Below are 27,404 nucleotides of genomic sequence, written 5' to 3'. Positions count from 1 at the left end.
AGAAGTCAGCACAACTGGACTAAACCAAAAGCAAAGAACTTTCCTGAATAAACTGAATGTTTCGAAGGCCAGGGAGCAGGGGCGGGGTTTGGGGACCATTGTTTCAGGGGACATCTAAGTCAATTGGCATAATCTATTAAGAAAACATTCTGCATCCCACTTTGAAGAGTGGCATATGCGGCCTTAAACGCTAGCAAGCAGCCATCTAAGATGCATCAATTGCTCTCAACCCACCTGGAGCAAAAGAGAATGAAGAACACCAAGGACACAAGGCGATTACGAGCCCAAGAGACAGAAAGGGCCACATGAAACAGGGACAACATCATCTTGAGACCAGAAGAAATAGATGGTGTCTGGCTACAACCGATGATGGCCTTGACAGGGAACACAACGGAGAACCCCTGAGGGAGCAGGAGAGCAGTGGCATGTAGACCCCAAATTCTCATAAGACCAGACTTAATGGTCTGACTGAGACTAGAAGTACCCCGGTGGTTATGGCCTCCAGACCTTCTCCTTGGCCCAGGACAGGAACCATTCCCGAAGCCAACTCTTCAGACATGGATTGGACTGGAAAATGGGTTGGAGAGGGATGCTGGTGAGGAGTGAGCTTCTTGGATCAGGTGGACACTTGAGACTATGTTGGCATCTCCTGCCTGGAGGGGAGATGAGAGGGTGGAGGGAGTTAGAAGCTGGTGAAATGGACACAAGGAGAGAAAGTGGAGGGAGAAAGTGGGCTGTCTCATTAGGGGCAGAGTAATTAGGAGTGTGTAGCAAGGTGTATATGGGTTTTTGTGTGAGAGACTGACTTGATTTGTAGACTTTCACTTAAAGCACAATAAAAATTATTAAAAAAAAAAATCTACTAAAATATTCTGCATTCCACATTGGAGAGTGGCGTCTGGGGTCTTAAACACTAGCAAGTAGCCATCTAAGATGCATCAACTGGTCTCAACCCACCTGGAGGAAAGGAGAATGAAGAACACCAAAGACACAAGGTAATTAATTACGAGCCGAAGAGACAGAAACAGCCACATAAGCCAGAGTTTCTATCAGCCTGAGACTACAGGAACTAGATGGTGCCCAGCTATAACTGAAGACTGCCCTGACAGGGAACACAACAGAGAACCTCTGAGGGAGCAGGAAGGCATTAGGATGCAGACCCCAAATTCCTGTAAAAAGAGCAGACTTAAAGGTCTGACTGAGGCTAGAAGGACCGCAGAGGTCACAGTCCCCAGACGTTCTGTTAGCCCAAGACAAGAACCATTCTCAAAGCCAACTCTTCAGACACGGATTAGACTAGGCTATGGGATAGAAAATAATACTGGTGAAGAGTAAGCTTCTTGGATCAAGTAGACACATGAGACTATGTGGGCAGCTCCTGTCTGGAGAAGAGATGAGAGGGCAGAGGGGTCGGAACCTAGACAACTGGACATGAAAACAGAGAGTGGAGGGACGGAGTGTGCTGTCTCATTAGGGCAAGAGCAGAGTATATAGCAAGGTACACATAGGTTTTTGTATGGGAAACAGCCTTGGTTTGTAAGCTTTCACTTAAAGCACAATAAATATTAAAAAAAAAAAAATTTATAAGCAATTTAAAACTATATAATGAATTCTATTCAACTCATATTAGCAATTCTGGAAAGGTGTTTTGTAGATTATAAAATTTCTACATATTATGTAAAACATTAAAAAGAATAAAAGAGTTGCAACTTTAAAAAAAAGAATTTTTATTACATATATGTGTGATTAGAACGTGGTTAGACACGAAACTTATGCAGGAGTGAATTTATGTTAATGGAGGAGGAACAGGTGGGAAAAGAAGGGTGAGAATGGTTACAAAACTCAGAAAAATCTAATCAATGTCACTGAATTGTACATGCAGAAATTGTTCCATTGGTGTAGGTTCTGCTCTGTATATTCTCAACAACAATACTAAAAATGAAATAAATTATATGAGAAAAAAACTAAAAAATTCTCAGTAAAACCAGAAAGTGATCTACAAATCTTCTCCAACTGGAAACTGTAAACCCAAGAAGTTAAAAACACCATCTCATAAGGTGACCTTGTCCAGGAAAAAGGTATACTTTTATTTTAGATTCCAACTCAAGACTGTGGATGGGCGGTGAAGGTCAGGTGAAAATTATAGGGACCTAATATCAGCTCTAGCAGAGACGGGTGGGAGGACAAAGGCTCAGACTGGGGACACTTGCTGCTCACATACCTGAAAGCCTCAAGGAAAAAGCATTCCTCCAAAAAGGATGGAACTAGAGGCCCAATACACAATCCCGCTGCACTCACTGTCCTCTGCCTCATTTCAGTGGAAAATTTATCGTCGGACCAAGCCCCACCCGGGACCCCATTAACAGTCAGGGCCTTCTGCTACCAGTTCTCCCCCGTTTTCTACCACACCACACCACACCACACAGTGTGAGATGGGGCTGTAGCTTTGCAGCTGCACAGAAAAGGCTCCAGTGCCTGGGGGAAGCCAAGAAAACTGCACAGATGGGACAAGGATAGCTCTGCAGGACCTGGGCCGTGGGCTACTCAGTCACAGCTGCTCTGCTTCAGACTCTGGTCAGGAGGTTCTGTCATTCAACACAGAACCAAGGCACAGGACAGAGATGTTACCGCCCTATGATGCCAGCCCTGACAGTCATATAAGGAAGGCAGCCCCAGGCTTCCAAGGCTTGAAAATCCCCGTGTGCGTAGAGAAAGGGCCCAGCGACAGTGGGCCGCAGGAGGCCTCTCAGGGCTCAGTCCCTTGGCCTCCTCTGCCACCTTTTTACCTCACTGAGAAGCACAGGGCCAGGAGCACATGGTCCCCCAACAATTCATATCTAGCCTCTCCCCTTGCAGTAACATTACCCCAGCTCTCTGTAGGACTCACCATTTCCTGGCTCCCGCTTCTGGAAGTCAATGCGAATGTGCTCTCTAAGCCCAAGAAGCCACTTCAGGAAGAGGGATGGCAGTGGAAGCAGGGCTACTAGGCAGTCCGGAGGCAGATGAATGATGTTCAGTCCACACAGCCAGTCAGAGCAGTGAAAATCCTTACTTGTGATTGCACGGATGGGCAGGACGGTCACCCTCAGTCCCCCGCTGCCTAGACTGGACTAGCTCTCCCTGTGCCACTCCTGGGACCTGAAATGGAAGAAGGAGACAGTGCTGGGTAAGGAGGAAGAGACAGCTTCCTGGCCTTCAGCCCTTTCCCTGAGTAGGGCTTTCCCCCAGGCTCAGGGCCATGCTCCACTCTGAAGATATTTGCATTTAAGGCAGATCCTGCTCCAGCCTTCCAGAGCACACACTTGAATTCTTCATGCAGCCCCACAGGCCTCTTCCTCTGGGAACAAAGTCACAGATGGAGGGGCCTCCTCATCCCAGAGCAGGAAAGGCATCCAGGCCTGCCCAGGCTGGGGAACATGAGCCCCGCTTCCCCCAGGGCATCAGGGCCCGTGGCTTAGGTTGAGGGTTCGCCTATGAGATTAACCCACACATTTTATTTGATTATCAACATAGGTGAATTTTCAGGGAGAATATATTTTTCAAGTTCAAGTCAATGAACTCATCATATGTCAATGATTTCTAATTATGTACAGTTAAAACTCTTCTGCTTTGTTTTTTTTTAAAACTTTCATTTATAGCACGATAATATGTGATCAGTATTTTTCCTGTGGATTTTGCAACTAACATTTCTTTCTTCCCCTTGAAGTTTTTGTTTGTTTTTCTTCACCCTTTGGCCATGTCACCACCAGCTTTCCAGAAACCAGGAAGAATTTCTGAACACATTCTCTTTCAACCCGTATCAGAAAATCATTAAGTTTTCTCTATGGAGCAGTCTGCTCCCACTTCTTTTCTCCCCACCACCCCATGCAGCTGTCTCGTACTCTTTAATTTCGGTCGCAGTGTAAATTTTTTTTTCTCTCTCTCACATGATGTGTGTACCAGTGCCTACACCCTACATCTGTAATAGTTATTTTCAGCTTAAACTAGGAAATTGTGTCACACGCAGAACCTCAAGCCCCACCCAAGATAAAGCTCTGCATTTGCACAAGATCCCTGGGGTATCCACATCCAACTGCTCCCTGCTCCAGAGCCTGTAACTGAAGGAAGGAACATTCTATCATAGATGCCCTGTCTCAGCCCGCCTACTAACCAGGTCCAAGCCCACCACTCCTCGGCTGCCTCTCGTGGTCCAGCTGACTCCTGCTGGCCTGTCCCAGCCTCCAGCCCATGCTGGCCTTATCACCAAAGGTAGATGCCACCCCAGTAACCCTGCACCCCTACAGCTAGAATGCACTGCACGTGGAGAAAGGCCTGAGGGGGCGGTGGGAGCCCATGCACACACCCACAGCTGTCTCCAAAATAGAGTGCAAGTTACCAGTGAAACTTGTCCCAAAGGTAGATACTCAAACACTGCAAGACAATAAGAATCCATGGAGGAGCCTGGGCCAGGACAGAGCCATCACACAACTAGAACACAGGCCCTGACGGCTGCCTCCTTCCCACCCATCCCAGCTCATGAGTCTAAGGATTTCCAGAATCTCAGCCTTCCTGGAAAGACTGGGAGCTGCTCCCCACAGGCCAGGGATGGACAGGGCATGGTGAAGAGGGGGTACCGAAGGCCAACGTGAAGACAGAGGCCATGAGGTACCTGGAAAGGATACAGGAAAGAGGGGCTAAATCAGCTGCTCCCCTACCTTAGCCAAACCTGTGAAGAGAGGCTGACAGGTGGCAACTGAGGTGGTGAGCAAAGTGTGACTGACCAGGTTCCAGGGTGCCTCTGTGATGGTTTCCTTCTCCTGGGGGAGGAGAAGGGACTAACGCCTAGCTCTCATTCCCAGGGTTCAGGCTGTGGACCATGCCCCATCAGCAGCCTGGAGAGAGAGGGGCAAACAAAAGGAGTGTCATGGGGAAAGGCAGTGCCAGAGGACAAGAGGGGGTCAACGAACAGTGAGGGTTGGTTAGGGACCCTCAGCACTGCCCTTTTCCCACCCTCAGGGAGCTGTGGAAGGCTGAGAGGCCTGAGGAGGCCGTGACGGAATGGGGGTGTGGGTGAGGGCCCAACACAAACTGATTTGCAAAGGCCAGGCTACTAGAGAAGTGCACAACTTGTTTTAGACCCCTTCCTTCCCTTGTATGGCCATCACGCATACTCGCCTTGTGAAGCTCACTGCTCTCCCAGCCCCCAAGGCCAGACTTCAGTCTCAGAGCTCTGAGGTAGGCAGGGTGCAGAGGGAGCTCGACCTCCAGGCTCCACCTTGGCCAGCCCTCTTTCTCTGAGGCTTGATTCATTTTTAAACCCTTCCAGAAAACTGTTATCTAAAAGAAAAGAAATACCTAGGAATAAATTAAACAAGGGAGGTGAAAGACTTGTACATGGAAAACTATAAAACATGACAGAAAGAAATTCAAAAGCTCTAAATAAACGGAAGTCACCTCAGAACAAAGGCCTGGAGATCTACTTCCAAAAGTCCCACCTATTGAAAGCCCTGCAAAGTGCAGTTCTACTCTGTAACATACCAGGTGGTCATGAGTCAGAATCTATTCAAAGGCTTTTGTTCTTCTTTCACCTTTTTAATTGAAGTAAATTGGAAGACATACTGTGTTCATGGCTTAGAAGACTTACTATTGTTAAGATGTAAATAGTACCCAAGTGACCTATTAATTCACTGCAATCCCTATCGAAATTCTAACAGCCAAAAGTAAATCCTGAAATTCATATGGAGTTGCTAGACGAGATGAATCAACCCAAAGCATTCTTAAAAAGAGGAACAAGGTAGGACAACGCACACATCTGTATCAAAAAATGTACTGTAAACTACAGTGATCCAAACAGTTCTGGTACAAGGATAGACATAAATACCAATGGAATAGGACTGAGAGTCCAGAATAAACCTATACATTTACGGTCAACTATTTATCACAAAGGTGAAAAATCTATTCTGTGAAAAAAACAGTCTCTTGAACAAATGGGGCTGAGAATACTGGGTCTCCACATGCAAAAGAATGAAGCTGGACCCAGACATCACACCATATATGAAAATTAACTTAGAATAATTACCGTATATAAACTAGAACTTTAAAACTTTTAGGGTAAAAACATATGGGTAGTGTTTCAGGAAATAGTTTTTGACAATAGATTCTTAGCCATGACATCAAAATCATGAGCAATGAAAAAAAATAATCAATTGGACTTTATCAAAATTAAAACTCTTGTGCACTGAACTTCATCAAGAAAGGGAAGATACAACCTACAGACTGAAGAAAATATTTAGGAATTATGTATCAGATAATGGTTTAATATCCAGAATATATACATAATTCCTACAACTCAACAACAAAAAGATAAACAACACAATATAAAATGGTCAAAGGATCTGAACAGGTATTTCTCCAAAGAAGACACACAAACGGCCAATAAGCACATGAGAAGGTGTTCAAAATCATTAGTGCTTAGGGAAATGCAAATCAAAACAGAACTGAGATGCCACTTCACACCTACTAGGATGGCTATTATTAATGGTAGCATTTTAAAATGGTACTGCCTCTACGGAAATCATTTTGGAGATTTCTCAAGAACTTAGGAGGCGTTGGTGGTTCAGTGGTAGAATTCTCACCTTCCACGTGGGAGACCCGGCTTGGATTCCCAGACAGTGCACCTCACATGGAGCCACCACGTACCTGTCAGTGGAGGCTTGGGGGATCCTGTGATACTCAACAGGTTTCAGGGGAGCTTTCAGAGTATGATGGGCTGGGAAGAAAGCCCTGGTGACCTACTTCTGGAAATCAGCCAACTGAACATCCTGTGAATCGCAAGGGTCCATTTAATTCTGTAGCCCATGGGGTAACTAAGTCAGGGCCAACTCACACGCTAACAGCAGCAGCAGAACATACACAGGGAAACACATCATGTCTATTTGGGAATTGGATTACATGAAAGAACTACTCTTAATTATGTTAAGAGTGATAATTACACCTACTGCTATGTCTTGGAAGAAGTACAGCCAGAATGCTCCTTAGAAGCGAGGGTGCTGAGGCTTTGTCTCACATACTTTAGCCATACTCTGGGGAGGGATCAATTCGTGCCGAAGGACATCACGCTTGGCAAAGTAGAGGGTCAGTGAAGGAGAGGCAAACCCTCAACGAGATGGACTGACACAGGGCCTGCAACGATGGGCTCAACCATAGCAATCTTAGTGAGGATGGAGCAGGATCAGCAGTGTTTTGGTCTGTTGTACACGGGGTCGCTATGAGTCTGAACTGACTCCACAGTACCTGACAACAATATGATATATTCTTATATGAACACAGTGAAGAGTGGTCTACAGTATCACAAATTCTTAAGAGTAATAGTAATATAGACCTTAGGTGTGGGTCTTGAGCTTAAACACCAGGATTTTACTGTCCCTGCTAAGAACTATAGGGAAATGCCACAGGGCCCGTGGAAATAGAAAGAAGGAAGGGAGACAGCCAATTCAAAGTTTACTTATAAAGAGAAGATCAACTGTACTCTCTCCCTCTCATCTGCAATGAAGGAAGGTTTTCGTGACATTTTTTTAAGGCACAAAATTAACAATCCATTCACAATCTCTCAACACAAAATAACAACCTCATGGGTCAGGTGGGAATGTTTTTCCTTGTGAGTGACAAAACACCTGGAAAACTGAAACACCTAAGAACTTTATCATTTTATCTCCTCCTATAACACGAAGTTCCAGAGGTTACAGCTCAGGACGAGACAGGTGCTCTGTGAAGTAATCAGTGAGGCAGGCTCCCTCCTTCTGCCTAGTCTGTCTAGGTTACCACACAACCCGCATTCTCACTGTGGTGAGCTACCTGGCTGCTGTATGAGACAGAAGAAGACTGGAGGAGGAGGGGAAAAGCCTACTTGCCCTTCTTAGGCTTTGCATTTTTTCCATGGTAAAGTAGGATACCCAGTGACTTTGTCTACATTATTGGCAACTTCTGTGTGGAATAGCCACCCTTATTATAACAGAAAACGGGGAGGTTGATAGTTCAGAAGTAAAACTCTCACCTCTGACATAGAAGATCCAGCTTCAATTCTAGGCCAGCATACCTCACGCTGAGCCACCACCCCTTGGTCAGTGGGGACCTGCATATTGCTATGATCCTAAACAGATTTCTAGGGAGTATCTGGACCAAGAAAAACTAGGAACAATGGCCTGTCAATCTACATCTAAACTTAAAAAATGGTCAAGGGACTTAGACATTTCTCCAAGGAAGATAACAAAATGCGCAAGGAACATATGCAAAAATGCTCTCCGTCATCTAGTCACAGGGAAAATGTAAATCAAAACAACATGAGATAACATTTCACACTCACTTGGATCACTCTTATCAGAAAAATGGAAAAGAAGGGTTGGTGAGGATGTAGAGAAATTGGAACCCTCACACACTGTGGGTGAGAATGTAAAACAGCATGAACACTGTGGAAAACAGTTTGGCAATTCCTCAAAAAGTTAAACATTAAAATTACCATATGACCCAGACACTCCACTCCTAGACTGGCAGTTTAAACCCAACCAAAAGACTTGAAATCAGGGATTCAAAAAGATACTTGTAAACCAATGCTCACTGAGAAATTATTCACAATAGTCAAAAGGTAGAAACAACTCAAGTACCCATTAACAGATGAATGGACTTAAAAAAAAAAAACACATACCATGAGATACTGCTCAGGCATAAAAGAAATTCTGTTCATGCTTCGCCATGGATGAACCTTGAAAACATGATGCTAAGTGAAATCAGGAAGACACAACAGGTGAAATATTCCACAATATAACCTACATGATACAAGCAGAACAGGCAAAAACATAGAGACCAAAGTTTATTAGTGGCTGCAGGGACTCCTTGAGGAGAGAATGAGGAGTTACTGCTAAAGGGGTATGGACTATCTGTGAGGAATGATGAAGAAGTTTTGGAATCAGATGGTGGACTTGGCCACATACCATTGTTAATGTATTTAATGTCACTAAACTGCACACTTAAAAATGGTGGCAACAGCAAAATTTTAGTTATATATATCATACAATATTTTTGTGTAAAAAAAGGGACCCCTGCACTCTTCCACCTAAATGCTAAGGGATTATTTTAAAGATGCAGGCCTATATGCACTCTTCTGTGAACTACTAAATCAAAAACCACAGGGAAATAACCAGGACAATGGGTTTGAAATGCTGGCCACAGATTTTATCCACACTCAAGTTCTGGAACCACCATGAATTCAGGGCAGATCATTTGAAGAAAGGGGAAGGTAGAAGACCAGATGCCATGTTTTAAAGCTCTTCAGATCCGAACCAACAAAACCTCAATCATTCACATAAAGAAGGAAATGGAAACTCGATCAAAAAAAGGCAGGGGCTCTCAAAAGACTCAAAATGGAAAATGCAAAGACATCCAAGGGCAGATCCTGGCTTCTCCCACCTCACCAGGTAGACCAGGTTCCTGTAGTTCTCCAACATTATGCCCCTTTACAAAGCCCGCTAAGCAGGAACCAAGCATACGCCTCCTTCTGGAGGAAATCTAGGGACAAATCCTTGTGTATCAATGGTAGCTAACATGAAAAACACATTTTCCAATGGTTCATGGAGCAGTGTTGGTGGTGGGGGGTGTTCTTATTTGCACATAATATGAGGGGAAGCAAGAGGTATACGAATCAGTTTCGATTAAGGAGTATGGATGGGTCCATATAAGATAATTTTGAGCAAGTTATATAGGCCTAATTTTAACCTATGATTAAAGCACAAACAGCAAAGTTTACTAGTTGCTACCAGGTACTCAGGCGAGGAGAGAACAGGAAGTTATTGCCTGAGTGACACTAAAGATATGAGATCCACTGTAGACTTTATAATTGTGTGGAGGATAAAACAAAAATAGAAATGAAAACTCAATTCAACCAGTGGTTTTCTTAACCAAGGTTGCTAACCAAAAGTTCAACAGTGCAAATCTAAAAGCCACTCCTTGGAAAACCCATGGGGCATTTCTCTTCTGCCCGCTAGGGTCGCTATGAGTCGGATTTGACTTGAAGGCAATGGGTGTGGCTTTTTGGTTTTGGTATCCACCAAGTGACGTATAATTTCTCAGATGAACCAGACAAGAAGTCATCCCATTAGGGATGACAAACCGTCAATAAGAGTCTTTAGATAAACGTTAGGATCTAACCTTGTGATCATAACGGAAATGATCTGTTCTCACTTGACAGAGAAGAAAACTGTCTCACAAAATCTAACTTGCCTTGAGTCAAGCATCTTAATAACTGGCAGGATGCAGAGGGCTGGGTTCTAGAATTGAACCCAAGGAATCAAAACATCAATAAAATATACACTATTGAAATGACACTGACAGACAGTTTCCTAACTAAAGCAACTTGAAACACGTTAAAAAGCAACAACAAAGAATTACGAGGTCACCATGTATGCACATGGAAACCCCGGTGCCACAGTGGTTAAGTGCTACACCTGCTAACCAAGACGTCAGCAGTTCGAATTCGCCAGGCGCTCCTTGGAAACTCCATGGGGCAGTTCTACTCTGTCCTTTACGGTCGCTATGAGTCGGAATCGACTCAATGGCAGTGGGTTTTAGGATATATGTGCACACATATGCATATACAAATTAGTTACTACTTTTGCTACTACTATTTTTTAAAACAAGAGTCCAGGAATTGATAAGAATACCAATTCAGATGTTTCAACAAATGGATGCAGTGCTAGACACGCTCACCAGTATATGCCACAAAATGTGGAACAAAGCTACCTGGCCAACTGACTGGAAGACATACATAGTTGTGCCCGTTCCAAGGAAACATAATCCAACAGAATATGGAAATTATTGAACAATATCAATACTATCACACACAAGTAAAATTCTGCTGAAGATAATTTAAAAATGGTTGCAGCAATACATTGACACGGAGCTGCCAGAAAATTCAAACTGGATTCAGAAGAGGATGTAGAGCGAGGGATATCATTGCTCATGTCAGATGGCTATAGGCTGAGAGCAGAGGATACCACCAAAAAGATGGCTTCCTGTGTTCTACTGACTATGCAAAGGCATTTAACTGTATGGATCAGAAGGAATTATGGATAAAAAAAAAAAAATTTTTTTTTCTTTTTTTTAACACTGCAGAAAATGGGAATTCCAAAACACTTAACTGCTCTCATGCAGAAGCTGTACGCTGACCAAGAGGCAGTTGTTTGAACAGAATAAGGGGATACTGCATGGTTTAAAATCAGGAAAGGTGTGCATCAGGGTTGTATCCTTTCACCACACTTATTCAATCTGTATAACCCACTGCCGTCGAGTCAATTCCCACTCAGAGCGACCCTATGATGATATTCAATCTGTATGCTGAACAAATAATCTGAGAACCTGGACTATATGAAGAAGAATGTGGCCTGAGAATTGGAGGAAGAATCATTAACAGCCTGCGGTATGCAGATAGCAAACCTTGCTTGCTAAAAGTGAAAAGAACTTGAAGCACTTACTGATGAAGATCAAAGACCACAAGATAAATGGAGAAAAGACTGAAGTTGTCAAGGGTTTCATTTTACTTGGATGCACAATCAACACCCATGGGAGCAGCAGTCAAGAAATCAAGAGACTCATTGCATGGGGCAAATCTGCTACAAAACACCTCTTTAAAGTGTTAAAAAGCAAAGATGTCACTGTGGAGGCTAAGTTGCTTCTGACCCAAGCCATGGTATTTTCAATTCCCTCAAATGCATGTGAAAGCTGGACAATGAATAAGGAAGACTGAAGAAGTGATTCATTTAAATTATGATATTTGTGAAGAATAATGAATATACCATGGACTGCCAGAAAACGAACAAATCTATCTTGAAAGAAGTACCGTCAGAATGCTCCTTAGAAGCGAGGAAGGTAAGACTTAGTCTCATGTACTTTGGACATATTACCATGCGGCACCAGTCCCTGCAGAAGGACATCATGCTTGGTAAAGTACAGGGTCAGCGAAACAGAAGAAGACCCTCAATGAGATGGATTGACACGATGGCTCCAACAATGGGCTCAAACATAGCAATGACTGGGAGGATGGTGCAAGACCAGGTAGTATTTCCTTCTGCTGTGCATAGGGTGGCTAGGAGTCTGCACCAAACTGACAGTGCCTGACAATAAAAAGAAGAACATTTTTACTACTTTCAACATGATTTTGGAGCCCTGGCGGCACAGCATTTAAGAGCTCACCTGCTAAACAAAAGGTCTTCAGTTCAAATCCACCAGTTGCTCCCTGGAAATCCTATGGGGCAGTTCTACTCTGTACTATAGGATCACTAGGAGTCAGAATTGACTCCATGGCAATGGGTTTGGTTTATTTTTAACATGTAGTTGCTGTTGTTATCAGCTGTGGTCAAGTCAATTCCGACTCCTAGTGACCCCATGTGACAGAGTACAACTGCCCCATAGGGTTTTCTAAGCTGTAATCTTTATAGAAGTAGACTGCCAGGTCCTTCTCCTACAGGGCAGCTGGGCAGGTTAAACCACCAGTCAGCAGCTGTGCGTTTAACCATTCCACCACCAGGGCTCCTCATTCACACAGTAGTGTAAAAATATTTAATGCCATGGGGAAAATACATAAAACTTATTCATGAAATGAGGTCTTTTAAAGAAACCTACGGTGCACCCAAACCAACAGCAAAATTAACCAAAAAAAGAGCAGTGGTCTCTCAATGACGGATTTTCTAGCTAGATTTTCATTATCATTTTCTGTTGATGTTTTTCTGTATTTTAGTACAATGGACACGTTTAAGTACTGCTTCTTTAGCAGAGAATGTGATCTCACCTAAAGAGAGCGCTCTGGCGGCTGGGCAGCACAGTCAAGTGCTGACTACTAGCCAAAAGGTTGATGGTTTGAACCCACCCAGAGGTTCCTTGGAAGATATGCCTAGCCATATGATTTCGAGAAGTCACTGCCTTGAATATCGTATGGAGCAGCTCTACTCTGCAGGATGGGGTCAACATGAGCCAGAATGGACTTAATGGCAACTAACAACAAAAAAGAGAGGTCTGCCCTTTGCCCTGGCTCCTGGGAGGTAATCCCTAAACCCTTGGTATTTCCAGAGTGATAGGACTGTCTTTGTGTTTACTGGTGGGCCCCTTGGTCCACATGTGATTAAACCCATACCAAACCCATTGCCGTGAGCTGATTTCGACTCATAGCGACCCTACAGGACGGAGAAGACTTACCTCATAGGATGTCCAAGGAGAGCCTGATGGATTTGAACTGCTGACCTTTTAGTTAGCAGCTGTACGTCTTAAGCACTACGCCACCGAGGTTCCCCCATATGTGATAGTTAGAGGTGGAAACTGGTCATGTGATTAGAGAGTTGGGGCTTGTGTTAATACTAGACAAATATGTACAGACAAATGAGAGCCAACTGCAGGAGGAAACACACAGCCACCCAGAGGGGGTCAGCTGGTGAGACCAGCTGTGTGGAAATTAGATGGGGTTTCTTTGATTACAAAGCTGCCCTTTAACATTCAACAACCAAAACAAAGAAATGATTGTTTATTACTCACAGGGCCTGGAGAAACACACACTGGAGTGCCACAGAGTTCACATGAGAGCCAAAGAAGTGGAGAATCAAAGACAGTGCAGAGAGACCTGGGCTCTGCCTTTAACAGTGTTCAAGGGGGTGGAGTACACTTTCTTTCATGAGCTTAGTGACTATTGGCTAATTTAAAACACGCGGCAGGAAACCTGGGGGTCTGGGGACGCGAATGTGGCAGAGGGCATGCGTTCCTCATCTGGGTTCCTGGATGTGACATGTGGGCAGGGAAACAGAGACCTAGTGAGGAGAGGAACTTCCTCTGGATGATTATCTGGGATTGTGTACAGGGGTGTGAGGGTGAGTTGATTAGGAAGGCAAGCAGACCTGCTCTTTAGAAATAAGTAATATTTCAGCACAGGCTGGAAGGAAAGGGATGCCGAGGCATTTACAAAATGGGAGTTTGGGTTTCTTATGACAGGGCTTTGGGCCCCAAGATACCAGGCTGATTTAGGGGATGGGAGGCAAGTGGAGGGCTGGAGTTCAGCCCCATGAGCAACAATTCAATCAGTAATGCCTATGTGACGAATACTCAAAAAAAATTCTGGACACTGAGGTTCATGTGATCAGCTAGGGTTGGCAATAACCCATGGGTATTGTCACCATCAATGCCACTGATCACATCCTAAGGACATGGAAGCTTGGTATTTGGAACCGTTCTGTACTCTGCCCTATGTGTCTTTTCTTTGGCTGGTTCTCATTTCTATGTTTTCCCCATAAAAATGTGATCGAGAGTATAATCACTCCCGGTAAGTTCTGAGAGTCTTTCTATATGGAACCTGAGGGTGGTTTTGGTAAACTCCTAACTTGCAGTTGGTATCAGATGTCTTGCAGATTTGGCAGTCTGGAGGACAATACCCTTAACGTCAAGTTTCCCTAACTATGGCAGTACTTTAACTCCAGTAGTACTTAATTTAATTATCTTCTAAAAAAAAATAATAAAGGAAGATTGCTCTTGGGACATCTGTGTGCATTACAAAGGAAAGCAACATGACTGCCCATTAGAGCATCCTTATTGCAATAAGAACTTACAGTGAACAAACAGTGCCTTCATTATCTACGAAGAACATAGCCAAGAAAACCTATGGAACAGTCCTCTGTAACACATGGGTTTGTCATGAGGCAAAATCAACTCAATGGCAACTAACAAAAGGGAAAAGGCAACATGAAGATAAACTATTCAAGTCTATGTATGCACATAAAAACCTATGCTGAAAACATGACTAAATAGAAACACCCATATAAATGAAAAATTCATTAATCATTAAGCTTCAAGGGAAAAATTAAAAACAATCCCCAGTGAAATCACCATGTCTATAATGCAATAAAATGTTAAGAATATTGAGAATTTAGTATATCTAAATTAGTGAACAAGGAGCCCTGATGGCACAATGGTTAAACACTGGTGACTAAATGAAAGGATGGGCATTTGAACTCAAGACCTGGCAATCTGCTCCCATGAAGACTGTTGTTGTTGTTAGATGCCATACAGTACATTCTGACTCACAGCAACCGTATCTACAACAGAATGAAACACTGCCTGGTCCTGCATCATCCTTACAATTGTTGCTGTTTGAACCCATTGTTGCAGCCACTGTGTCAATCCATGTCGCTGAGGGTCTTCCTATTTTTCACTGATCCTGTACCAAGCATGACGTCCTTCTGCAGGGACTGGCCCCTCCTGATAACATATCCAAAGTACGTGCCCATAAAGATTACAGCTTAGAAATTTCTATGGGGCAGTTCTACTCTGTCACACAGTGTCATCAGTCGGAATCAACTTGAGGACACCTAGCAACAACAAATTAGTGAATACAAACTGAACCTTTATCAAAGACATTTGGATACACTGACTGAACACTCATCAAATATGGCCCTGTAATGAGTCATAAAGAAAATGTCAGCTAATTTCAAATAAGATGATATCTCACCGTATTTAACAATTCTCCTACTTCTGGATATTGTGTTGTCTTCAATTAGAAATAAAGCTATGAAACAATCTTGCTTTTTTTTTTTTAAAAAAAAAAAAAAGAAAATCGGGAGGCCACAATTCTTGCAGTGAAATCAAAATGGAAGTAAACAAAAGTCAGACAGTGCAAGCGAAACGAAACACATTAAAAAGCGAAAACAGTTTATATACATAGGCGTGATTACAAAAACGCTTTTTATAATCTATGTGAAAAGTGGAAAACGACCAACTTAAAGTCATTGTCACCACTAAGAATCAAAGTATTCAACCAGGGAACATGCTCAAAGCAATGATCTTGAAATAATTGTATCTTTGAAAACAAAACCTTACAAAAAAATTAAAAACCCACTGCCCTGGAGTGGATTTCCTCTCAGGGCGACCCCACGCGTTACAGAGCAGAAATGCAGGACAGGATTTTCTTGGCTGCAATCTTTATAAAAGCACAGGCGTCTCCCGCAGTGTCACCTGCCAGTTCAAACCGCCATCCATTTTTTTAGGTTAGTACACCAGCAAAGGAAACCCTGGTGGCTTAGTGGTGGAGTGCTAGGTTGCTAACAAAAGGGTCAGCACTTCGAATCCGCCAGGCGCTCCTTGGAAACTCTACGGGGCAGTTCTGCTCTGTCCTATAGGGTCGCTTTGAATAGGAATTGACTCGACGGCACTGGGTTTGGTTTTTTTGGTTGACACCAGCAAAAACCTTAGGGGCCACCCAGAGACGTTCAAAAAAAAAAAAAAAACAAAAAGGAGAGAGGGGATTGAAACGAAACAGACTGTTCAAGCCTGTAATCCAAAGAAGACAAAACAGAAAAACCCAATTTTCGTATTAAAATGAACTAAATATCAATAAAACCTTAGAGAAATGATAAGCTTCAGGAATGAAAGAAACAGATCACCTGATTGAAAATGACGAGATAAACAAAACTACCTGATTCGCGGCACGGGGCGCGGCCGGCGCCGCCCTGAGAGCCCAGGGGACCGGGCTGCCGGCACAGGGCGACCACCCCGCGGGGCCTCTCCGGGGAGGGGTCGGGGAAGGGCTCCGACAGGAAAGGGGGCAGGTGGGTCACCGGCCGGAGAGGGGGAGGCCGGGCGGACCACTGAGCTGCTTTAACAGGAAACGGACCCGGATCCGGGGCGGGAGCCGGGTGGGTAGGGGTGTTCAAAGTCCGCAGGAACCCCCGGATTCCGAGCGGGAAGGATGGGGCTGGGGGTGGTCGCGAAGCTTGGATTTGAATCAGAAAAAGTCACTCACCTAACCTCCCGGAACTGTCCTCCCAGGGAGCCTCTTCCGTTTGGACAGGAAACGCCGCACCGGGGCGGGGCTACTCGGGGGCGTGGCCTGGAGTGTGAAGGGGTGGGGCGGGAATGTGCAGGGGGCCAGCCTGGCATAGCAAAGGGCGGGGTGAGGCAAGGCGGAGCTGAGCAAGGGCGGGGACGAGAAACACAAATGAACGGAGGAGGGCGGAGCAGGGGGTGGGGCCTGCGATGACAAGAGGCAGAGTGGAGCTGATCACATGAACGTAGGCCCAGGAGTCCCTTTAAGAGGCCCTCCACGGGTTCCATGTTTTATATGCTACAGCTTGGAAACACTGCTCCAGGTCTAAAACCCAGTAAAAAAATTTTCAGTTTGGATGAACGTTACTTAACTTTGACTTTTCCACTTTTAGTTCTACTTAAGTCTTTATCTGAAGAGCCTAAGGTCATATTACTATTCACAACCTCCAGCAGGTAGGCAGTGTCAACGGTCAGTAGTCATTTAGGCCAGGATAGCTGCAAAAATCTATGCTAGCATCTGTAACTAGCTTCCAGTTAGGTATGCTGGAGTTTTAGGAAACTGTCCCTTCAGGAAGCAGCGTTTCTTCTGTGGTGTCCTGTGGGTTTCTATTATTGGTGAAAGTGAGAGGATTGGGATGCTTCTTTTAGATTCACTGCCTTTACGTCTTTACCTTTGTCCCCAGGTGACAGAATGGGAAGGGTCTTCCTTTCCTAGATCCTAAAACAGGGTCCTCTTTGAATAATGGTGAGGGAAAGAGAGGAGGGTTGGACCAGGGTTGAGCTGGGTCTTATTTGCTGCTTTGGCTTGTGAGCCCACCGTGGTTGACTCTGGAAAGGAACTGAGGCTTTCTTCAACCCCTTCATCCCAGAACAAAATGTTCATGCAGCCTAATCTAGGGAGTATGGCAAGGCTGAGCCTGTGTTTACTGAGTCAGGAAGTTGGGGACAATGTTTATCTTGCTTTCAGGTCCTAGGTTTACAGGACTTCATCTTCCTGTCCCCGCTGAGCCCTGTCACCCGTCTTTCCACACACCTCACTCTTTACACTCAAAGAGTTCCCTGACTCTGACAGACATGGAGGCTTCCTGAGTGCTAGGTGCCCTGAGGGGTTTACAGCTGTCACTCATTCCCTAAGCGGGTCCCAGCCCAGCCTGACAAGGGGAATGTGGAGTGGTGGCCCGGAGGCTTCTCCTCAAGGCTTCTGTTCCTTCAGCTCTCAGATATTGGGATGCTCTGTGGGGCCAAGGAGGCTGCCTTATGTTCAGAGAATGAACAGTGATGTCACTGAACAATACTGGAAGTGTTTCTTTAATGTGTATACAGGCCTAATGCAAGGGTGGATGCCCCATGTAGTATCCCATACTGAGCTGCCACAAGATACAGAGAGCTTCCTGGATGTCTTGGCCCAGAAAGTAGACCTATTGGACACTGAGCCCGCCTCCCCATTGTGGAATGTGTGGCTTCAGGACGCACGAGAGAGCAGTACAGAGGGGGAAACTCCTGGCTGCACTCTTCAGTGATGAGTTGTGTGGACAGCAGGCTCTTGGCCCCTCTCATTATTTTGCTTGAGGAATTCCTGACTTATAAGTCGAGTATTATCCTCAGTTTTGTTAAATTTCCTCTTCAGCTGCCTCATCCCCAGGTAGATGAGCTGGTCTTTAAGGTGGTTTTATCTGGAAGACTTCTGAGATCTATTGGAATCAACCCTCTTTTAGATGACAATGCACACCATATGATGGTTTCGTGATTGAAACCAAATACCTGGGAAGGCCATATGTCCTTCATAAATATCTCGATGAGGACATCCTATTGAATTTTCCATCACATTTTCCACTACGTCTATTAGAATGGCTAAAATCTAAAACACTGACAACACCAAGCGCTGGTGAGGATGTGGGGCAACAGGAACTCTCACTCATCCCTGCTGGGTACACAAAATGATACAGCTACTTTGGAAGACAGTCCAGCAGGTTCTTCAAAGCTACACATAGGCTACCCATATGTCTTAGGCTGGATTCTGTAGAAAAGCGAACCAGTGGGGTACACACATATATATATATACATAGACAGGGAGTTTAATCTCAGGAAAATGACTCATGCAATTAAAGAGGCTCGCAAATCCCAAGTGTGTGGGTCAAGCGTCAGGCTGGGGGCTTCTCCTGATTCACGCAGCCACAGGAGCTGATGAACACAAGATTGCCACATCAGTTGGCAGGCTTGCAGGCTGTTGGCTCACGGACTGTGGAAGCTAACAAATTCCAACATGGCATGCAGTACTGGGGGTCAGATGATGATAAGCCAGACATAGGATCTGGAGCGAGCAAGCAAGCTTTGCCAGAACGTCCATATATATATTGTAGGCAGGACACAAGCCTGAAGAAATTCCCCTGAAACTGATTGGCAGATCAAATCAGATAACATCATGGAGGATGACTACATCATTACATAATACCATCATTACATAACTGCCAAACCACAGAATCATGACCCAGCTAAGCTGGCACATAACTTTAACCATGACACCATGTGACTCAGCAATCTTTCCTCTCAGTACTTATCCAAGTAAGTTGAAATGTATGCTCACATAAAAAAAGCTGCACAAGTGTTTATAGCAACTTTATTCAAAATTGCCAAAAACTGGAAGCAACCAAGATATCCTTCAGTGGGTGCATGAATTAACAACCTGTGGTACATGTAGATGATGGAATTCCACTAAACAATTTTTAAAAACTGAGTTACGAAGCCATGGAATCCTATGAGTGAACCTCAAGTGTATGTTCTAAGTGAAAGAAGCCACTATATAGAAAAGACAAAACTAGAGACAATAAAAAGATCACCCGTGCCACACATTTGAGGGCAAGAGAGGGAAGGCCTACGCCACTCTAATCCCACACGCCAGGCTACCCCTGTCCAGTATAGCAGGGCGCAGGGCGCAAGTATGCTGGGGAAGGCAAATATCCGGGGAATAGGTTCCTGAGACAGAAAGGGGAGGCTGTGAGGCATCAAAGGTGCCCCTGAGAGGGTCTCCTCCTGGGCATGCACGGCGGGTAAGATGTGACCCCAGCAGGTCTACCTAGTGGGTGTAGGAGCACCGAACACCTGTGGGAAGGCGTTAACTATCAGGTCAGGTGGAAGGCTGGCATCTGGCTGGTTATGCACCTCGTCTGTGCATGCTACCTCTCTGCAGAGCCTGGGATACACAGAGCCTGCCCTCACGGGATTGCTCCAGTGGGAGAAGAAAGACACTGAAGAAAACAAAGCTGGCTGGTGGGCAGGAGCACACCTGGGCGGTCAAGGAAGCCTGAGGGTAAATATGATGACTGAACAAAGACTGATGGCTCCTGGGACAGTAAAAGGACTTTCTAGGTGTATGATGCAGCACGTGCAAAGGTCCTGAGGCTGGTATGTGCAGAGTGGATAGGCAGAGAGGAGCTGGCCATTATTCAAAAAGCAAAGGAAAACACACCAAAGACCTCCTGTCCCCCATATCCCCACCCTGTACAGCCGCAACAAGTGCTTAACGCCTTAGTTAGGGTACGTGGGGTCTAGAGACACATCCACCTCCCATGGCGACCGAGGTCATGCATGACATCTCCCCTGACGCCCATGAACAGTGGGGCGACTCCCCCAAGATGGCACAGTTCTGGGTTCAAAGGTGACATTAGGGCAGTAACTTTTCTTAGTTGGGCCTGCAGATCCCAGGCCTCTGGGGTCTTCAGAGAAGGCATTCATTCACCAAGCTGTTGTCTCTCCCACTGTGGAGGGGCAGGTGCTGGTCAGGAGGCGCTAAGGAGGAGTGCGGGGGCTGTGCCGGACAAGGATCCACACCTCAACATCCTCTTTACAGGTAAGAGGTACATGCCCAGGGTGGAGTCACCTGTCTAGAGACGGTAGGCCTTGGGCCACCCTGACCCTGGCTAGCTGCTTCAGAGCCCAGTGACTCTGGCCAGCCCTGGACGCATCATTTGTCAAGGTGTTCCTCCCCAACACCATACACCTATGTGGTCCTTGGTCCTCCAGGGAACAAGTCCCACCCAGGCCTTCCCCTGCAGGAGCCGCCAAGACAGGCCATAACTGCAGCTTGAAGCTGGGGCCCCTCCCTCCGCAGCGGTCGCCACAGCTGCACAGGAGTGGTGTGCCGTCCCTGTTGGTAATGTTGAAAATGACACCAATATAAATGTACAAATCGCATACGTAGTGCACATAAAACATCTGGTCAGGCAAGGCCAAACTAAGAGCAGTTTACCACGAGGAGGTCGTTGGGCAGGCAGGAAATCTTCAGTGTTACACATCCGAAAACTATTTGATACATTTTCCAAACACCATGTGTATTTATTTCGTCATTTTTTAAATAACAGATGTTTTTGTGTGTGCAACAGGTTGACTTCTGAAAGCAGCGTTTTTGATTAAAAAAAAAAAAGCAGCAAAAAATCAAACTCTTGGCGGTGAAGTGGATTCCGACTAATACTGACCCTATAGGACAGAGTAGAACTGCCCCATAGGGTTTCCATGGAGCACCTGGTAGATTACAACTGCTCGCATTTTAGTTAGCAGCCTTAGCTCTTAACTACGAAGTCACCAGGATTTCCGTTTTTGATAAAGATTCACTAATAAGGGCCACTTCAGCACATAACAGGATTGGGCCAGCCAAGGAGACTTAAGTGGTGGGCTGGGACCTGCATGGGGTGGGTGGTGGTGGGACTTTAACATCCTCAGCCACCCCTGTCCGGGTGTGGAGTATGGGGTGAGGAAGACTGCTGGAAACGATGGCAAGCACAGGTCTGAACTAGAAAGATGGAAACTCACTCACCGCAAGGAACTTTTACTCATAGTAGACTTCCCAGTTAGCAGGAAAGTGCAGGGAAGCAGGATGTAGGAGGTGTGGTACAGGAGGCAGGGCTTAGACAGTGACCAGGCATGGGAGGTAGATTGTTTGAATGGGGCGTGGCTGGTGCACAAGCAGGGTGGGGACGGGGGCAGGAACAGCACAGGGTGGGGCCTGATCCTATCTCCAGGCCCCCCTGACTTCCTGGGCCTGCAGGTCATTAAGCTCAACAGGACTTTATTCTCACCCTTCTCATCCACAGGAATCTTTTTGGTGTCCTGTGGATCACAGCTGCTACCTAATGTTTCAAACCGTAGGGTCAAAGACTAGTGTTGTGTCGGCCACATCATATTGGAAGCTGAGACATTTCCTCATCAAAAGGGGAAAAACTATTAATTCAAAGGCCTTTCTGAGGGCAGGTGCAGTCTTCTGAGCTGTGAGGCTGGTGTGACTCAAACATCCAGGTCGTGGAACATCAGAGAGGACGTGATGTGGGGCAGGGGTGGGGTGCTAGGCAGTCCGCAGAAACACTGCCTGTTGAACTATTCTTACCTTCAGGAGAGACTACAGCCCCAGGTAAGCACAGTGCTTGTAGAATGGTGTTTTCATGAGGGTCACTAAGCCTGATGAGGTGGCCCCTCTACCTGGACAGCAGTGTGAGCCCATGTCTTCCCTGGTGGTAACCGCCCCTCACCCCTCAGGCAGCTCCAGTGGCCCCAGTGCAGTGAGCATCCAGCGGCGTGAGTATCCCAACATCTATTTTACTTACAGGCTAAGAGCAGAAACGCGGTGAGATCTCAGAGAAGTGGAGGGGGTGTTTGCATAAGGCTGGGGCTGCATGGGGAGCAGGGCTGAGAGGTGGGGCCAGGTAGCAGTGTCTTAAAGTTAGGGCAGTGAATGTGCCTGAGAGATGTTATTTGTTCACTTTTAAGAATAAAGAAATACAGGCAGAGCAAGTCCAGTAATTTGTTCATGTTCGAATACCTAAGTAAATGGGTTGGCAGGAACTTGACTCCAGGTCTCTGCCAGGGGAAATACAGGAGCACCCAGGCAAAAAGGGGACTCATAGCCGCAAAGGAAAAGGGGTCCAAGACTTACATCCTGCCCCTGGGAACCCTCCTGTGGGGTCCTTTACCTCTCTCCTCTCCATGGGCAAAGACCTGAGGGCCCCCAGAGGTCAGGAATCCTTTGTCCAGACTTAATCAAATCCAGGTATTTAAAAGCTGTGGGTCTCCACAGCACTTTAAATCACACACCTAGAAATGTGATCCTGTCAGGGCCATGTGGGGTTTGACAATTACATCTGCACAGTTGGAACCCTGGGTTTAAAAGTGAAAGTCTCAACAGTAACTGAGAAAATACGAGTTTTATGCTACTTTGAGGTGGTTATTATTACTACATTTAAACCAAAAAAGCAAAAAGAAAACCCCAAACTCGTTGCCATGGAGTCGATTGAGACTCACAGCAACCCTATAGGACAGAGTAGAACTGCCCCATAGGGTTTCCAAGGAGCGGCTGGTGGGTTTGAACTGCTGACCTTTTGGTTAGCAGCCATAGCTCTTAACCACTGTGCAACCAGGGCTCCTAAAACAGAGATTTTAACTAAATATCCCTTTTTTGTCCCCCCTTCAGACACCCTGTGAATGAAACAAGTGCTTAGACACAGAAGGATTTAAGAATGGTTAACAAAATCAATAGCATAATTTAATGGAGACACTGAGAACCACAGATCTGTGGCTGAGAAATTCCAACCCCTTCTGGCTCTGTGTCCTTTCTCAGAGCCTTTGTTGTTAGCTGCCCATTAGGCTCTACCCCATGGCAATCCTATATATAACAGAATGAAAAGTTGCTCGGTCCTGTGACATCTTCACTATCATTGGCATGTTTGATTCTCAGTGGACAATATCCTGTTCTGATCTGTAGGATGTTCACTGGCTAATTTTTGGAAATAGATGGCCAGACCTTTCTTCCTAGCCCATCGTAATCTGGCACCTCCACTGAAACCTGACCATTTATGTGACCCTGCTCGGATTGGAAATACTGGTGGCATACCTTCCAGCTACCACAGCAACATGTAAGCCACCACAGTACAACAAAGTGACAGATGGGTGGTAGAAATAGATGGCCAGACCTTTCTTCCTAGCCCATCGTAATCTGGCACCTCCAATGAAACCTGACCATTTAGGTGATCCTGCTGGGACTGGAAATACTGGTGGCATACCTTCCAGCTACCATAGTAACATGTAAACCACCACAGTACAACAAAGTGACAGATGGGTGGTGGCTCACAGAAACTAAACCAAAAATAAATACAAACCCATTGCCATGGAGTCGATTCCGACTCACAGCGACACGAAAATAGAGTAGAACAGCCCCAAAGGATTTCTGAGGTTGTAAATCTGTACGGAAGCAGGCTGCTACATCTTTCTCCCAAACAAGACTGGGGGGTTCAAATCACCAGCCTATCGGTCAGCAGTCGAGTGCTTTAAACACTATGTTACCAGGGTTTCTGTACAGAGACTAAACACCAAAAAAAAAAAAAAAAACCTCAGTGCTGTCAAGCTGATTCTGACTCATACTGACCTTACAGGACAGAGTAGAACTGCCCCTTAGGGTTTCCAAGGAACAGCTGGTGGATTCGAACTACCGACCTTTTGGTTAGCACGTGTAGCTCTTAACCACTACACCACCAGGGCTTCTCACAGAGACAGCCTACGTGAAATACCTGTCCCTAAACAGAAGGGCCTTAAATTGCTAGGAATTATATCACTGATATTAAAGGTGAATATTTGAACCATATGTTTAAAACAGAAAATTTTCAATCTACATGCAAAACAAAAAAACAAGGACTTTAAGGGGTTTGGTTCTTATCTTCACCACTTGATGAGCACAAGCTACGAAGGGGCTATTAGGTGAACTGTCAGGATATTTACACACGGTTACTGACCAAGGAAACAGCCCTGGTGGTAAAGTGGTTAAGTGCATCTCTTCTAACTAGCAGTTAGAACCCAAGAGACCCTACAGGAGAATAGACCTAAAGATCTGTTCTCGTAAAGACTGCAGGCTAGGAAGCCCTATGGGGCAGTTCTACCATGTCCTATATGGTCAGTATGATCGGAATGGACTCGACAGCACACAACAACGTTGACCAAGGACATTCTGAGACATAAGTTAAAAGGCTACCAGCCCTCCTGAGCTCTACCGCACACATGCACAGCTTTTGCCAACGCCTATGCCTTGGCCTCCTCTACTCTATGAACTGAGATAAACTGATATCCAGTATATATTCAGTGGGAAAAACTATACTTATGTGATGAAAACATGATAAATAACATATTTAAGTATGTATTCTGGGAGAGGGATCTTCTGAGAAACACTGAAAGGTTACACAGAAAACGAATGGAAACAGTTAGCAACTTGTGGTAATATTAACAGAACACAAGTGGTACAGGAGGAAGTCAAACTTCTCATTACATCTTTTCATATACTTTTTAAATCCTGAACCTTGGGAAAGTTTTACGTGTTAAAGGAGTAATTCAAAAGGAAAGCACACCTGGATATTAAATGAAAACACAAAACAAGTAAACGTAACAGCATGTCAAACTGCCACCACCCGTCTACGAGTTGGTCATACTGTGGTAGCTGGTATGTTGCTGATGCAGGAAGCTATACCACCAGTATTTCAAATACCAACAGGGTTACCCATGGTGGAGAGGTATCAGTGGAGCTTCCAGACTACGGCAGCCTAGGAAGAAAGGCCTGGCAACCTACTTTAGAAAATCAATCAATGAAAAGCTTATGGATCACAACATAACACTGTCTAACACAGGGCTGAGAAGATGACCCCCAGTTTGGAAGTTATCTAGTGCTGCTATAACAGAAATACCACAAGTGGATGGCTTCAAGAAAGTTTATTCTCTGACAGTCTAGGAGGCTAAAAGTCCAAATTCAGGTCAGCTCCAGGGTAAGGCTTTCTGTGTCAGCTCTGGAGGAAGGTCCTTGTCATCAATCTTCCCCTGGACTAGGAGCTTCTCCATGCAGGAACCCTGGGTTTAAAGGACACACTCTGCTCCTGGCTCTGTTTTCTGCTCCTTTTTTGGTGGTACGAGGTTCCCCTGTCTCTCTGCTCACTTCTCTCTTTTATATCGCAAAAGAGATTGGCTCAAGACACAACCCAATCCTGTAGATTTTGAGCTGTACCTCATTAACATAACTGCTACCTATGCCTCCTCATTAACATCATAGAGGTAGGATTTACAACACATAGGAAAACCACATCAGATGACGAAACAGTGGACAATAGTGGGAATCATGGCCCAGCCAAATTGATACACGTATTTTGGGGGGACACAATTCAATCCCTGACACACACCAACGACCACAAAGACAGTGCAGGACTGGGCAACAATTTGTTCTGTTATGCATAAGGTCAAGGAGCCCTCCTTAAGCACTTGGCTACTGATAGAAAGTTTGACAGTTCAAACCCACCCAGCAGCTCCATGGAAGAAAAGACCTAACAATCTGCTTCTGTAAAGATTACAGCCAAGAAAACCTCACAGGACAGCTCTACGGTCACATGGGGTCGCTATGAGTTGGAATTGACTGCAGTGTGCACAAAAACATACATAATGTCACTACAGGCTGGAGCCAACTCAATAGAACGAAACAATATCAAACTAACCACATAACCGTGCAGAAGAGAGTCTGTACTCAGGCCAATCTTTGAGCACGGTAAGCTTGTGTTTATATCCTTATGGAAATGTATAACCAGTAAGTACAAAAAGAGAGGCGGAGAAACTCAACACTTCATAGAATATGTTTTTATTTAGTAGTACTATAATTTCATTGAAACCATTTTAAATGTTATGAGGAACCAAGATTTAAAAAAAAAAAAAAACTAATATAAAGTAACAGAAGGTGGTAAGATTTCCCCATTCACACCATTTACCCTATGAATATTTCCTGCTTCAACCTAATAAATCAGCCTTGAGCAAATACTTTTGAAAATCATTAGAATTCGTGTCTATAAACCCATCCTCCTGCCGTAACTCTGCTTTCCAACGTCCTCCTAGTAAGGTTCGAGTGCCCCATGTCACTCAAAACTCACTAAAAAAAACCCTTCTCTCACTTCACTGTTATGAGCCGAAGTCAGTCTTATGCTGAGATCTCTCTCCTATCCCAACAGCCTGAATAAAGTTTAGTTTACCTACTTAACAGTGTTCAGCATCATTACTTTCGAATTTGAAAAAAACTTACACTCTTAAGTTTGTATTGGGAATAAGAATATGTATTTCTGATGTAAGAAAATATGGATTTTAAATGTTCAGTGAAAGGCCAAGAAAATACTGACTGAATGGAACAGGTTTTGCTTTAGAACTCAGCCCATGTATTGCACAGATGTGCATTTTTAAAAAGAACCAGAGGTTTGGACAGAAATTATGGATTTCAGGTCTGCAAAAGGAAAAGTACAAAGTAATCCATGGACTTCTTTTGCATTCAAACACTAATAGGGTTGCACCAACAACCTATGTGGCTAGCGAAACTAAGAAAGTGAATTAAGTTTAATTAATTTAAATATAACAATAAACTTGACTCAGTTATTGGAAAAGTATGTTTGGAGTAACCTGGGATAGTGAATATACTTTTTCAACAGTAAAATTTATGAGATGTGTTGCTTCTGGACTCTGGAATGCTGACTACAAAAGAAAGGAATTGTAAAATGTCCCACAAATAAATTTGTTTTGATTAGTTGTTA

At 44.8% G+C, this 27,404-nt stretch overlaps 1 protein-coding gene across 6 annotated transcripts in view; it reads right to left on the bottom strand.

Moving 5' to 3' along the window:
* LOC126070537 (zinc finger protein 420-like) overlaps positions 1 to 27,404 on the bottom strand; it is a 406,055-nt gene that overhangs the window by 268,535 nt on the left and 110,116 nt on the right. For 3 of the 6 annotated variants that reach the window (XM_049874810.1, XM_049874806.1, XM_049874804.1), the window contains one exon: positions 2,888 to 3,138. In XM_049874810.1, the coding sequence (XP_049730767.1) occupies positions 2,888 to 2,890 (3 nt within the window). In that variant the 5' untranslated portion in view covers positions 2,891 to 3,138. The other 3 variants (XM_049874803.1, XM_049874805.1, XM_049874802.1) reach the window with 3 other exon arrangements.

Source organism: Elephas maximus, chromosome 2 (genome assembly GCF_024166365.1).
Source record: "Elephas maximus indicus isolate mEleMax1 chromosome 2, mEleMax1 primary haplotype, whole genome shotgun sequence".
NCBI classification, from domain to species: domain Eukaryota; kingdom Metazoa; phylum Chordata; class Mammalia; order Proboscidea; family Elephantidae; genus Elephas; species Elephas maximus.
This window is presented reverse-complemented; position numbering and strand designations above follow the sequence as displayed.